Source organism: Loxodonta africana, chromosome 22, assembly GCF_030014295.1.
Source record: "Loxodonta africana isolate mLoxAfr1 chromosome 22, mLoxAfr1.hap2, whole genome shotgun sequence".
Classification (NCBI taxonomy): domain Eukaryota; kingdom Metazoa; phylum Chordata; class Mammalia; order Proboscidea; family Elephantidae; genus Loxodonta; species Loxodonta africana.
The window spans coordinates 42,601,210-42,613,495 of record NC_087363.1 but is presented as its reverse complement, the minus strand read 5'-3'; the positions used below and the strand labels follow the sequence as shown (position 1 = coordinate 42,613,495).

The window sequence follows — 12,286 nt, the reverse complement described above, 5'->3', positions numbered from 1 at the left end:
AAGGATGGCGAGACTGCGTCTTACATACTTTGAACATGTTGTCAGGAGGGATCAGTCCCTGGAGAAGGACATCATGCTTGGCAGAGTACAGGGTCAGCGGAAAAGAGGAAGACTCTCAACAAGGTGGATTGACACAGTGGCTGCAACAATGAGCTCAGGCATAACAATGATTGTAAGGATGGCGCAGGACCGGGCAGTATTTCGTTGTGTTGTGCGTAGGGTCGCTATGAGTCGGAACCGACTTGACGGCACCTAACAACAACAACAGAAACTGAAAGCGATCTGCCCCCAAAGCTGACAGAGAGCCTGCCCCTACTAAAGCTGGTGCCTTCACCTCAGACTTCTAGTCTCCTGAACTGTGAGAAAATTAATTCCTGTCCTTTAAAGCCACCCACTTGTGTTTCTGTTACGGCTGTACTAGGAGACTGGCAGGCTGACAACACCTGAACCCTCCGATCAATCATAACATTTTAAAAAAAGGAAAGCTAAACACACTTGATTCGATGCAGCTAGTGGTGCCCAGCACCACCTATGAAACCTGAATCTGATCAAACCTGAATCTGATCAAGCCTCTAGATCTAATTTCCGGTTTATAAAATTATAGGGGATAGAAGTATAAGTAAAATAACACCATGGGATGCAAAAGTCAAAGTCAAAATATAGAAAATCTATAGGAAAATGATCCAGGTTCTTCAAAAAGTAAATGCTCAAAAATACAAAAGAGAAAAGAGAGGAACTGTCAGGAAATGAAAGGTACTTTGGAGACTTATCACCCAATGCAGTGTGGAGACCTTTTTTGCATCTTGATTGGAACAATCCACCTATAAAACATTTATGCCCACACATATACGACCACTTGATTTATGACGGCAGGGCGTGGGAATAGGACATTTTCACTAAATGGTGCTGAGTCAATTGGATATCCATATGGAAATAAATTATCCTTTACTCCTACTGTACACTAAATACAAAAATCAATTAAAAAAAAAAAACTTGAGTAACAAGAAAAAAAATCAATTCCAGATGGAGCACAGACCTAAATATAAATGGAATGACACTTTCTAGAAGAAAAGCATAGGAAAATATCTTCAGGATCTTAGGCTAGACAAAAGATTTTTTTAAATTGTACTTTAGATGAAGGTTTACAAAACATACTAGCTTCTCATTACACAGTTAGTACACATATTGTTTTGTGACATTGGTTACCAACTGCATGACACGTCAACACTCTCCCCTTCTCGACCTTGGGTTCCCTGTTACCAGCTTTCCTGTCCCCTCCTGCCTTCTAGTCCTTGCCCCTGGGCTGGTGTACCCCATTAATCTTGTTTTGTTTTATGGGCCTGTCTAATGTTTGGCTGAAGTGTGAATCTCAGGGGGGACTTCATTACTGAGCTAAAAGAGTGTCTGGGGGCCATACTCTCGGGGTTTCTCCAGTCTCTGTCAGGCCAGTAAGTCTGGTCTTTTTTTGTAAGTTAGAATTTTGTTTTACATTTTTCTCCAGGGATAGGCAAGGATTTCTTAAACTAGACACACAAAGTGCTGAGCATAAAGGAAAAAAAATTGGTACATTAAAATTAAATACTTCTCTTTATCAAAAGGCACATTCCAAAACTATACCCAGAGCCATTGAGGTGATTTCGACTCATAGAGACCCGTAGGACAGAGTAGAACTGCCCCATAGGGCTTCCAAGGCTGTGTAATCTTTACGGAAGCAGACAGCCACATCTTTCTCCCTTGGAGTAGCTGGTGGGTTTGAACCACTGATGTTGCAGTTAGCAGCTGAACACTTAACGACTGTGGCGCCAGCACTCCTTAAAAGGTCCATCAGAAGAGTGAGAAGTCAAGCCACACAGTAGAAGATATTTGCAATATGGATACTTTACCAAAGAACTCATATCTGGAATAACCAAAGGACTTCTACAAATTAATAAGAAAAATACAGACAATCCAATAAAAAAAGGGACAAAAGAGTTTAACAAGTATTTCCCAAAATTGCTAAATGTCCATCAACAATAGAACAAATAAGTTGTCATCTACGTAGTTATTCAATGGAACAGCAATGAGAATTAGAAACTATTCATTGTATCCAAAAACATAATCTCAAAGACGTTATGTTGAAGGGAAGTAGCCAAACACAAAATTGTCAATGAACTTATGAAAAGGTGATCAACCTCATTAATCATGAAGGGAATGCAAATTAAAAACAAAATTAGCTATGCAGAAAGAAGCCAGACAAAAGAGGACATACTGTATGATCCTATTTACATGAAACTCTAGTGACAAAAAAACAAATCAGTGGTTGCCTGGGACCGGGGGTAAGGTTGACTGGGATGGGACACAAGGAAACTTTTTAGGGGTTATGCAAACGTTTACTAACTTGATTATGGTGGTGATTTTATAATTTGTCAACATTCATCAAAATGTACAGTTAAGATGAGTGCATTTTATTGTATGTAGTCTAACTATACCTCAATGAAGCTGATTTCTAAAAGCACAGTTAGGTACCACTACATTCTCACCAGAACTGCTAAAATGAAAATTACCAAGGGTTAGCAAGGATGCAGAGCCAACTGGAACTCTCGTATATTGCTGGTGGGTACGACTACTTGAGAAAACTGGCAATTTCTTATCAAGTTATAGACACACTGACCATATAACCTAGCAATTCACTCCTAGGCATATACCTAATTTTGAACATTCACAAAAGAAGAGCAAATAGTAAAAAGGAGCCCAAAGAAATGCAAAGGCATTTCTATACATAGAAAACAAAAACAAAACCCCTTGCCATCAAGTCGATTGCAACCCTATAAACCCACTGCTATCGAGTCAATTCTGACTCATAGCGGCCCTATAGGACAGAGTAAAACTGCCCCATAGGGTTTACATATAGGTTCACGCACACACACAAAAAATATACAAAACTATTCATAGCAGCATATGCTGCCATGAATAAAAAATAATAATAAAATAAAATAATTTTTTTTATTCATAGCAGCATATGTTTAAGTCAAAAACTAGAAACAATATAAATGTCCATCAACAACAGAATAAATAAGCTGTCATATATTCATGGAATGGAATAGCAATGAGAAACTATTAATCGCATCCAAAAACATAGATTAGCCTCAAAGATATTATCGAGGGGAAGTAGCCAAACACAAGAGTACATGTTGTGTCATTCCACATTCCACGTAGTTTTGCCTAACAAAACTCATCTACGGTATTAAAAGTCAGGTTAATGATTACTTGGTTGGAGAAGGTAATGACTGGGAGTGGGGGGAGGGGGATTCTGGGCTGCTGCTGTGGTGGTGGTGTGTACATATTTCAATAAAAAGTTTACCAAAAATTTGCATTTGTGAGACAATCAGAAATTGGAACACAGACCGGGTAATTAGGCTATGCTGAGGAATTATTGTTAATTTTGTTAGACATATTAATGGCCTTGTGGCCATTAATTTATTCATTTAATGTCCAATCTCTTAGAGATAAACACTTAAGGATACGATGAAACACTGTGAAGTCTGGGACTTGCTTTAAACAATTCCTCTGGACGGGGAGGGACTGATGTAAACGAGATTGGTACCTGTTAATTACTGTCAAAACTGGCTAATGGGTACATAAGGGTTCACTTTACTATTCTCTCTGCTTTTGTGAATGTTGAAAATATTCCATTAAGAAAAATACAGTGCTTTTGAATTACAGAATTTCAAGCCAATCACTCCCCCCGACTCTCGGTTTCTTCCTCCGTAAAATGGGGTTGACGAAACTAGCACTATAATCCCAGGGACGTTCCGAGGAGCTAATGAAGCAGTGCAAGAAAAGTGCTTTAAGAAATGCTGCTTTATTATTACTTACTATTATTACTATGGTACCCAACACTGATTTGCTGCCTTCCAAGAGTTCCCTCGTCCCCTCACGGTAATGCTTTATTCCACTCTTTCTCCGGTTCCTTCCAATGGTTCCTTCCTCCTAGTTCCCGCACTCGGCCCCCCCTCCACTCGAGAGCCCCAATGGTTTGTCCCGGCTTCCCCAGGGGAAACCCCTGGGGTGGAGCAAGCCGTATCTCCGAGTGCCCGCGTTCCCTCCCCCGAGACCACTTGGATCGCTCCGCTTTGGGGGTGGGCCGGTAGTCGTGGGGCAGGGCCCGAGTCGCGAGCGTCGATTGGTCAGGACGCTAGTAAACATCCGGTAGGGTGGGGCGGGGCCGGAAGTAGAAGAAGGCGGCGGCGGCAGAAGCGCTTCGGGAGGTTCCGCGGTAGGAGTGGCTGCCCGTGGGTGTCATGGGCCGGGGAGAGGCACGCTGAGGGGCACGCGGGGCGCTGAAGGGGAAGCGGTCCTGGGCCATGGCCGGCGCTCGGGCCGCCGCCGCCGCCTCAGCAGCGTCCTCTGCCTCTTCTGGCAACCCGCCGCCGCAGGAGCCGGGACTCGGGGAGCTGCTGGAGGAGTTCTCCCGAACTCAGTACCGGGCCAAGGATGGGAGCGGAATGGGCGGCACTAAGGTGAGCGCGGGGTAGAGATGAGGAGGAGGAGGTGACGCCTGGCTTTAGGAGTTAACGGAGAAAAGACTGAGCTTTGTCAGGGTCACAGGACGGCAAGAATGGTTACACACCCACCCACCCCGACATCCAGACCCACCCACCCCGACACACACACCCACACCCCGACACGCACACATCCAAGGAAGGAGAGTTTCCCGAGTCTGGACGCGGAGAGCAAGAGTTGTGTTTTAAAATCACAAAAGAAGGAACAAGAGTCAGAATAAGCCAAGGAAGAAGGTTCTTTTGCTTTGAGATAACGTGTTTGGGACTAGGTTCAAAGGTTACAGAAGAGAATCTGAGGAAGGTTATTTCTCTGGGTCAGGTGCCTAGGTAGGAGTATGGGAGGGGAGAGTGTTGGGCAAAAGCCTCCAAATCTAAATAAAAGTTGGGAGAGGATTCTTTAGGGTCATAGGTCAGAACGAAGGGGCTGGGGTGGTGAGGCTGGATGGAGCCAGGAGATAAACTTGCCCCCTCAGGGTGACTTAGGCTTGACCCTCTCCTCTCCTTATAGAGCAGAAAGACAGCCCACACTCCCTCTGTGTTCATTTACCAAGAGCAGAGCTTGATTCCTCCCTTTTCCCCCCTTGGGATTTCCCTCAGTCTTACAGACATACCCGGAAGGCTTCCCATCTGGTTAGGCCATTCCCAGCCTGTGCACTGCCTGGCAGTCCATGGGTGTCTTGCTGACCTTGCCATCTCCTCTTCCGCATGTAGTTTTGGCAGGTTTGGCATCAGGTTTTCCAGTGAGATTTTGTTCCATTCTAGGCCAACAAACTCTGGTTTTGCTCCAGAGGTTACCTAAGCTGGCACTGCAGTTGACATCTGCTAGTCTCTGGGGTAACCCAGGGAAGACTTCAGTGGGAATAGGGGTTCCCCACTATCCAGATGATCAAGTATTTTTCAGAGTGTAGTCGGAAGACCACCTGTTTCAGAATCAACTAGGGTTCTTGTTAAAGATTTCCTTGGCCCTCCCGCAGTCCTACAGAGTCACAATACCTGGGGCTGGGAACCAGGAATTTGTTTTGTAACAGGCTTCTGAATGATCCTCGTGCATCTTAAAATTTGAAAATTACTGGCTTAAGCCACTGCTTCCCCCCCGCCCCCCGCCACATTGCTCTTCCAATGAGTGGCTATGGGAGGTCATCAGTTTGGTTGGACCCCTCTTCCAGGCCCAAAGATGAGGGTTGTCATAAGTTACACCTGACTTTCACTGCAGTTATCTTTAATACCTTTCCATGTGCCTCTCTAAATAAGAGTTCAGGTTCCTTGATCTTTTGCAAACTTCTCAAGATGTTACAGGCCTTATGCCCTTTTTTTTTTTAGTACACCTTTCCCTAAACTGTGAACAAAACAGCAATTTAGGAGGAGCTATTCCTTCTGTTTCATAAGTAAATGGTGTGTGAGGAGACAGCTTTGTCTGCAGCTTGTACTTACTAACACTGATTAAAGCTTCTAGGTGCTAGTCTGTAGCTGGGGAATGTGGAGCTATCCGGAGCCAAGACAAGATAACGGGTTAGTGCCAGTTAAAGTAACCCACAGCAAGAATTCTTACTGTTTTATGGATTGTGGATCCTTCTGAGGATCTAGTGAAAGCTGTAATATTCTTCCCAAATAATTAACGTGCAGTTTCACATGCAGTGTTTACAGGTTCTGAGTTCCCCCCGTATGTACCACATAATGGGTTAAAGTACTGCACGTTTAGGGCCTGTGACCCGGCAACATGCATCTTCCCAGCATTGAATCATAATCACGGAGGCACATACCATTCCCAGTGACCTTTTCAGGTCATGGACCACCTAATTCTCACTCAGAACACCGGGATCTTCCCTTCCTTCACTCTCAGGTTTTCTCCTCCATACAGGTTGAGCGCATTGAGAAGAGATGTCTGGAGCTGTTTGGTCGAGATTACTGTTACAGCGTGATCCAAAATGTGAATGGGGAGATCTGTGGCCACTACCCCCGGCACATCGTGTTCCTGGAGTATGAGAGTTCTGAGAAGGAGAAAGACACGTGAGCATCATGTGACCATGGTGTACATGTCTCGGGAGGCCCTGATGTTCTTTCCAGGGAGTCCAGCTGCAGCTGGGCAGGGCGGGCTCATTTTCCTTGGGTGTTAAGCCTTATGGGCATCTTTACTTGAGGGTTTGATAAGTTACATTGGCCACGTAGCGTGGTGTAGAATGAGGGCTTTGGAGTCACAGCTCTGGATTTTTGTCTTCACCCAGAGCTCATTGTCCATACATTTGACCTCACACCTGACCTCTCTGAACCTCAGTGTCCTTTTGGCGAAGTGTAGGATGGGGAGGTATGCTGTGTCAAGACACACGTAAGAGCATTTTACCACATGCAGTGCTTAAGAGCCTGAGTTCTGGAGTCAGACTGCATGAGTTTACATCCTGACTATCCTTCTTGCTTGCCAGTAACCAACCTTGGGCTTGTTATTGAACCTCTTCGTTTCTTAGTCATCTCAGCAGTAAGTCTACCTCGTGTGGTTCTTGTAAGGGCTAATTAAAATCCTGGAGAAGTAGCTGGTGTAGTCCCTGATGATCAATGGGGCTAACACAAGCCTGGTGTTGTTACTGTAAGAATTAGAAATAAGAGCTGCTGTTTATTGGAAGCCTATCAAGGACTGAGTGCTTCATGTGAGATAACAGTTGATACAGAGCAGATGTAAAGCACCTGGTCCATAGGTAATGAATAAATGGTAACGATTGATTGACCTTAACAAATAATCACAAAAGGCATTGAGGCTCTAAAAAGTGCCTTATGTTAATCTCAGAGTTAACTCCCTAATCTTCCTGCTCATTGCTGACTTTGAAGGGATTCCAGGAGCAGTTGTCCACAGCACCTATTGAAAATGTGGCCCTATGGTGTGCTGTTGTGATGATTACTGCGGTAGAGTCATACTGCTTAAAGCATAGTCATCAGAGCACCGCGCATTTGTTAGAAACACAGCATCGCAGGCACAGTTGTAACCAGGCACCCAGGTGATGCAGATGCACATTAAGACCTGAGAAGCACTGCTATAGGCAGGCTGGGTGAGTGGTGGATTCTGTCTAGTGTGGAGGTGTTTGGGAGACCTCATGCTAGAGATGCCTTTAGAACTGAATTTGGAAGGATGAGTAGGAGTTTCCTTGAAGTGTCCTTAGGGACCAACTCGTGTAGGGCCTTGATCCTCAGGCTGAGGAGTGTGGACATATGGATTGTGTGTGGGTGTTAAGAGTGGCTTTATTCCCTGGAGACTAATTAAAATTATAGATTCTAGGGTATCTCCCAGGCCCTCTGAATCAGGATCTCCATTCTCAAAACACTCCTGAGATAAGTCTTACCTCCTGAGGCCCGAGAACCATCACAGGGAACCAGAGGGGGCTTTCAAGCAGAGGAGCAACCAGGTCAGAGGAGTTCAAGGACTAAGACTTAGTTTCCTCATCTCTAAAATGGGAATGTCTGGAAGAGTGCCCGTCTCACATGCAAGGTTGTTATGGGGTCCACTGAGAAAATTGAATGTATTAAGGACTGTTGTAATTAGATCACAGGAATTTTTAACCAAAGAATTCCAGGCCTAAAGAATTGGGCTTTGTTATCGCCCAGTTTGTGGTTCTTATCTCTTCTAACTCCCCTTCTCATAGCCAGGTAATTGTGCATCCTCTAAGCCCTAGAGTTAATGTTTTCAAGCACAAGCTCTTCTCAGTTGCCCTTCCTTTCTCCCCGCCCTGATTCAGGACTGGCTGGTGCTTTTACTGTGCTGCTGTGGCAGTCTGATAGTAAGCTCAGTCAAGGTGATGCTTTTCACACCTGCCCTGGGAGTGAATCACCTGGGGATCTTGTTAAAATACAGAAATCTGGGTTAGTAGATCTGGTGGGTCTAGAGATTATGCATTTTCTAACAAGCTCGCAGGTAACGCCAAACTACTTTGAGTGGCAATGGTGAGGAACTCAGTCTTGGTTGCCCCTCAGCTGGAAGGAAGGAAGGAAGGAAACAAGTTTATGCTGATTCAGTCTAGCCCTTAAAGAGAAGGAAACTAATCATTGCTGAGAGCTTACTTTTTGCCAGGTGGTGGGGATTTCACATACCCTAGTTCACTTAAGTCCTACAACTACCCAGTGAAGATGATTTATCCCCATTTTACAGATGAAAGTTGAGACTCAGAGGAGTAATTTGTCTTTGCCCAAGGTCACAGGTAGTGAGTAGATGGGGGTTAAAAGCCAGGTCTTTACTATGTCTGCCTGTTTAACTTTTTTTTTTTTCTTTCACCACTACCACTCTCACCTTGTTTAGCAAGACCTCACCTTCCAGCCACAGTCTCCTTATAACATCCTTAACCCTAGGGGAATTATCAGTCTGTCTTTACCTTTCACTCCTTGTAAGGCCTTGAAGTGATATTGAGTGGAAGGTGCCTATTTGTTGAAGGCAAGAGAGCATGTGTATGTTCGGGTTGGAAGAGATCAGATTTTTTGCTTCCTTATGTATCTGGCTTTGGTATTAATATGACACCAGTTGGACTGATTTAAACAGGTTAGAACTGAATTTAGGAAGTGATTTCCTCCTGTTAACCCATCTCCCCAGTATAGCCTGTCAGCTAGGAGTATAAACCAGGAAGGGAATATCTGAACAGCCAAGGCATGTGTTTAGACACCAGGGATACAGTTGGATGCCAGAGAGATGAAGTCCCTACCCTTAGTTTTCATACATAACACAGACCATTAAACAAGCAATAACAGAGTATTGACAAAGACTGGAATTGGTAGAAGTACAGGTGAGGCAGTGGGGGATAGTCGTTAAGGCCTTGGGCTCCAGTGGCCACCTACCAGGATTTAGAATCCCACCTCCCCTACTGCCAAGACCTTGGGCCGGTGATTTCATCTCACTGACCCTCAAATTCTTTATCTGTAAAAAGGGACTATGAAATCTAATGGAGATAATACAAGTGTAAGCCCTGTGTTGTGTCTGGTATCTGTTGAATGCTAGCAGCAGGCACGTTTGTTGCAGGAAGTTTTGGAGCACATGGTGGGAGCAGCTGACCTGGTTTGGGGAGTATGGTAGTGGCCTAGAAAGGGTTCACATTGAAAGTTACATGACAGCAGCATTTTTGTCTTGTGTGAAAATAGTCTTATTTGTGTTTAAATAAGATTTCATCAAACAATTTTTTTAAATCTCACCACCTGGTAACGTCTTGCCAGAAACTTCAGTGCGTATACTACAAACATGAATAAGTATACATTCAAATATGGTATCGTGTGCCGACACAGCTCAGTGCTTAGCCCTGTGATAAAAAAGATCCTAGGGAGGAGAGATAATAAAAATAACAAGAACTAAGAACAGAAACTGAATTGGTTCCTTAGGCGGGGGGAACCAGTACAGTAAACCACTGGCTAGCTTAACAAGAAGAGGTGTGCCTCTGCTGTAAAGACGACCTAGAGCCCCTGAGAGTGAACTAGCTACCTTGGTTTTAGGGACCATGTTTGCTGGACTTAACCTGGGAGAATCAAATACAGCTTCAAGGCACTTGAAGCTTTGAGGGAGCTGCTGGGAGGAGCCAAGTGAGCTTGAGCTATAACAGGTGCTGACCAGAATCTGCGGAAATGGCCTGGGGCCCCCAGTAGGTGGGAGGGAAAAGCACCTCGAGTTCAGGGAAGGAAGATACTGTGAGCAGGACTGTATGTGCTCTCTCTTTTCTCGGAGTCTTTAGTTAGGTGTTTTGTACGGAGTACCTTTTTATTTCATAGAGAAATGGGGCGTGGCGGGGGGGCGTGACAGCATTCTGGTTCTCAGTGACCCATGTATGTCTAGGCTCTGCCTGCCCGGAACACACCACCCTAGAGGCACTCTGAAGAGGCACCCAGCCTCTTCAAGTTTTCCATTCTTCTTCCTCCAATCAAGAAAAAAAAAAAGTTTACTTACAAAAATAACATCTTAAGACTTAAAACAGAAAATATACCATGGAAAGCGTAAATCCTCTTTTACCCCCTCATTCTCTTTCTAAGATTATCAAGCTGTTTTTTGACTTAAACATATATATATTTTTTTATTGTGCTTTAGGTGAAAGTTTACAGCGCAGAGCAGCTTCTCACTCAAAAAATTATGCACACATTGTTTTGTAACATTGGTTGCAAAACTCACAATGTGTCAGCACTCTCCCTTTTTCTACCCCAGGTTCCTTGTGTCCATTCGTCCAGTTTTCCGGTCCCTCCCTTCTCGTCTTTGCTTTTGGGCAGGTGTTGCCCATTTGATCTCGTATACTTGATTGAACCAAGAAGCACATTTGTCACATGCATTGTTTGTTTTATAGGCCTGTCTAATCTTTGACTGAAAGGTGGACTTCAGGAGTGGCTCCGGTTCTGAGTTAGCAGGGTGTCCAGAGCCATAGTCTTGGGGGTTCCTCCAGTTTCTGTCAGACCAGTAAGTCTGGTCTTTTGTGAATTTGAATTTTGTTTTACATTTTTCTCCTGCTCTGTCTGGGACCCTCTATCCTGATCCCTTGCAGACTGGTAGGTGATGGTAGCCGGCCATTATCTAGTTCTTCTGGGCTCAGGCTGGTGGAGGCTGTGGTTCATATAGTCTATTAGTCCTTTGGGCTAATATTTCCCTTGTGTCTTTGGTTTTCTTCATTCTTCTTTGCTCCGTGCAGGATGGGACCAATAGATTTATGTTAGATGTAAGCTTTTAAGACCCCAGATGCTATTCACATAGTAGGATGTAGACCATTTTCTTCATGAACTCTGTTACGCCAGTTGACCTAGATGTCCCATGAGACCACGGTCCCTAGCCCTCAGCCCCAGTAACTTGGTCCGTCGAAGTGTTTGGTTATGATTGACTTATTTCACTCAGCATAATGTCCTCCAGATTTGTCCATGTTGTGAGATCTTTTACGGATTCATCATTGTTCCTTTATTGTTGCATAGTATTCCATTGTGTGTATGTACCATAGTATGTTTATCCATTTGTCTGTTCATGGGCACTTGGGATGTGTCCATCTTTTTGCTCTTGTGAATAGTGGTACAATGAACATGAGTGTGCATATGTCTGTTCATGTGAGGGCTCTTATTTCTCTAGGATATATTCTAAGGAGTGGGATTGCTGGATCATATAGTATTTCTATTTCTAGCTTTCTGAGGCACCATATCATTTTCCACAGTGGTTGTACCATTTTACATTCCTACTAGCAGTACATAAGAGTTCCAGTCTCTCCACAACCTCTCCAACATTTATTTTCCTTTTTTTTTTTTTTTTTATTAGTTCTGGCATTGTTGGGATGATACAGTATATCGTTGTAGTTTTGATTTGCATTTCTCTAATGGCTAATGATTGCCAAAATTTCTTCATATATCTGCTAGCCACCTGAATGTCTTTTTTGGTGAATGAAGTGTTTGTTCATATCTTTTCCCCATTTTTTAAATCGGATTATTTGTTTTTTTGTTGCTGAGGTGTTTATTTTGTAGACTTTAGAGATTAGACCCTTGTTGGATATGTCATAGCCAAAAATTTTTCGAAATCCGTAGGTTCTCTTTTTATTCCTTTGGTGAAGTTTTTTGATGAGCATAAATGTTTAATTTTTAGGAGCACCCAGTTACCTAGTTTATCTTCTGGTGTTTGTACGTTGTTAGTTATGGTTTGTATTGTATCTATGCCATGTATTAGGGCCCCTGGCGTTGTTCTATTTTTTCTTCCATGTTCTTTATCATTTTAAATTTAGGTCTTTGGTCCATTTTGCATTAGTTTTTGCGTATGGTGTGAGGTATGGGTCCTG

At 43.8% G+C, this 12,286-nt stretch overlaps 1 protein-coding gene across 8 annotated transcripts in view; it reads left to right on the top strand.

Moving 5' to 3' along the window:
• Positions 1-4,288: 4,288 nt before the first annotated feature.
• MTMR14 (myotubularin related protein 14) overlaps positions 4,289-12,286 on the top strand; it is a 48,895-nt gene continuing 40,897 nt past the window's right edge. For 4 of the 8 annotated variants that reach the window (XR_010319049.1, XM_010589998.3, XM_010589997.3 and 1 more), the window contains exons 1-2: positions 4,289-4,499; positions 6,400-6,548. Coding sequence is in view for 5 of the 8 variants with exons in the window: in XM_010589998.3 (XP_010588300.1) it covers positions 4,344-4,499; positions 6,400-6,548 (305 nt within the window). In the remaining 3 variants the exon portion in view is untranslated. Of the gene's footprint in view, positions 4,500-6,399; positions 6,549-12,286 lie in introns of those variants that run through there. The other 4 variants (XR_010319050.1, XM_010589999.3, XM_023547963.2 and 1 more) reach the window with 2 other exon arrangements.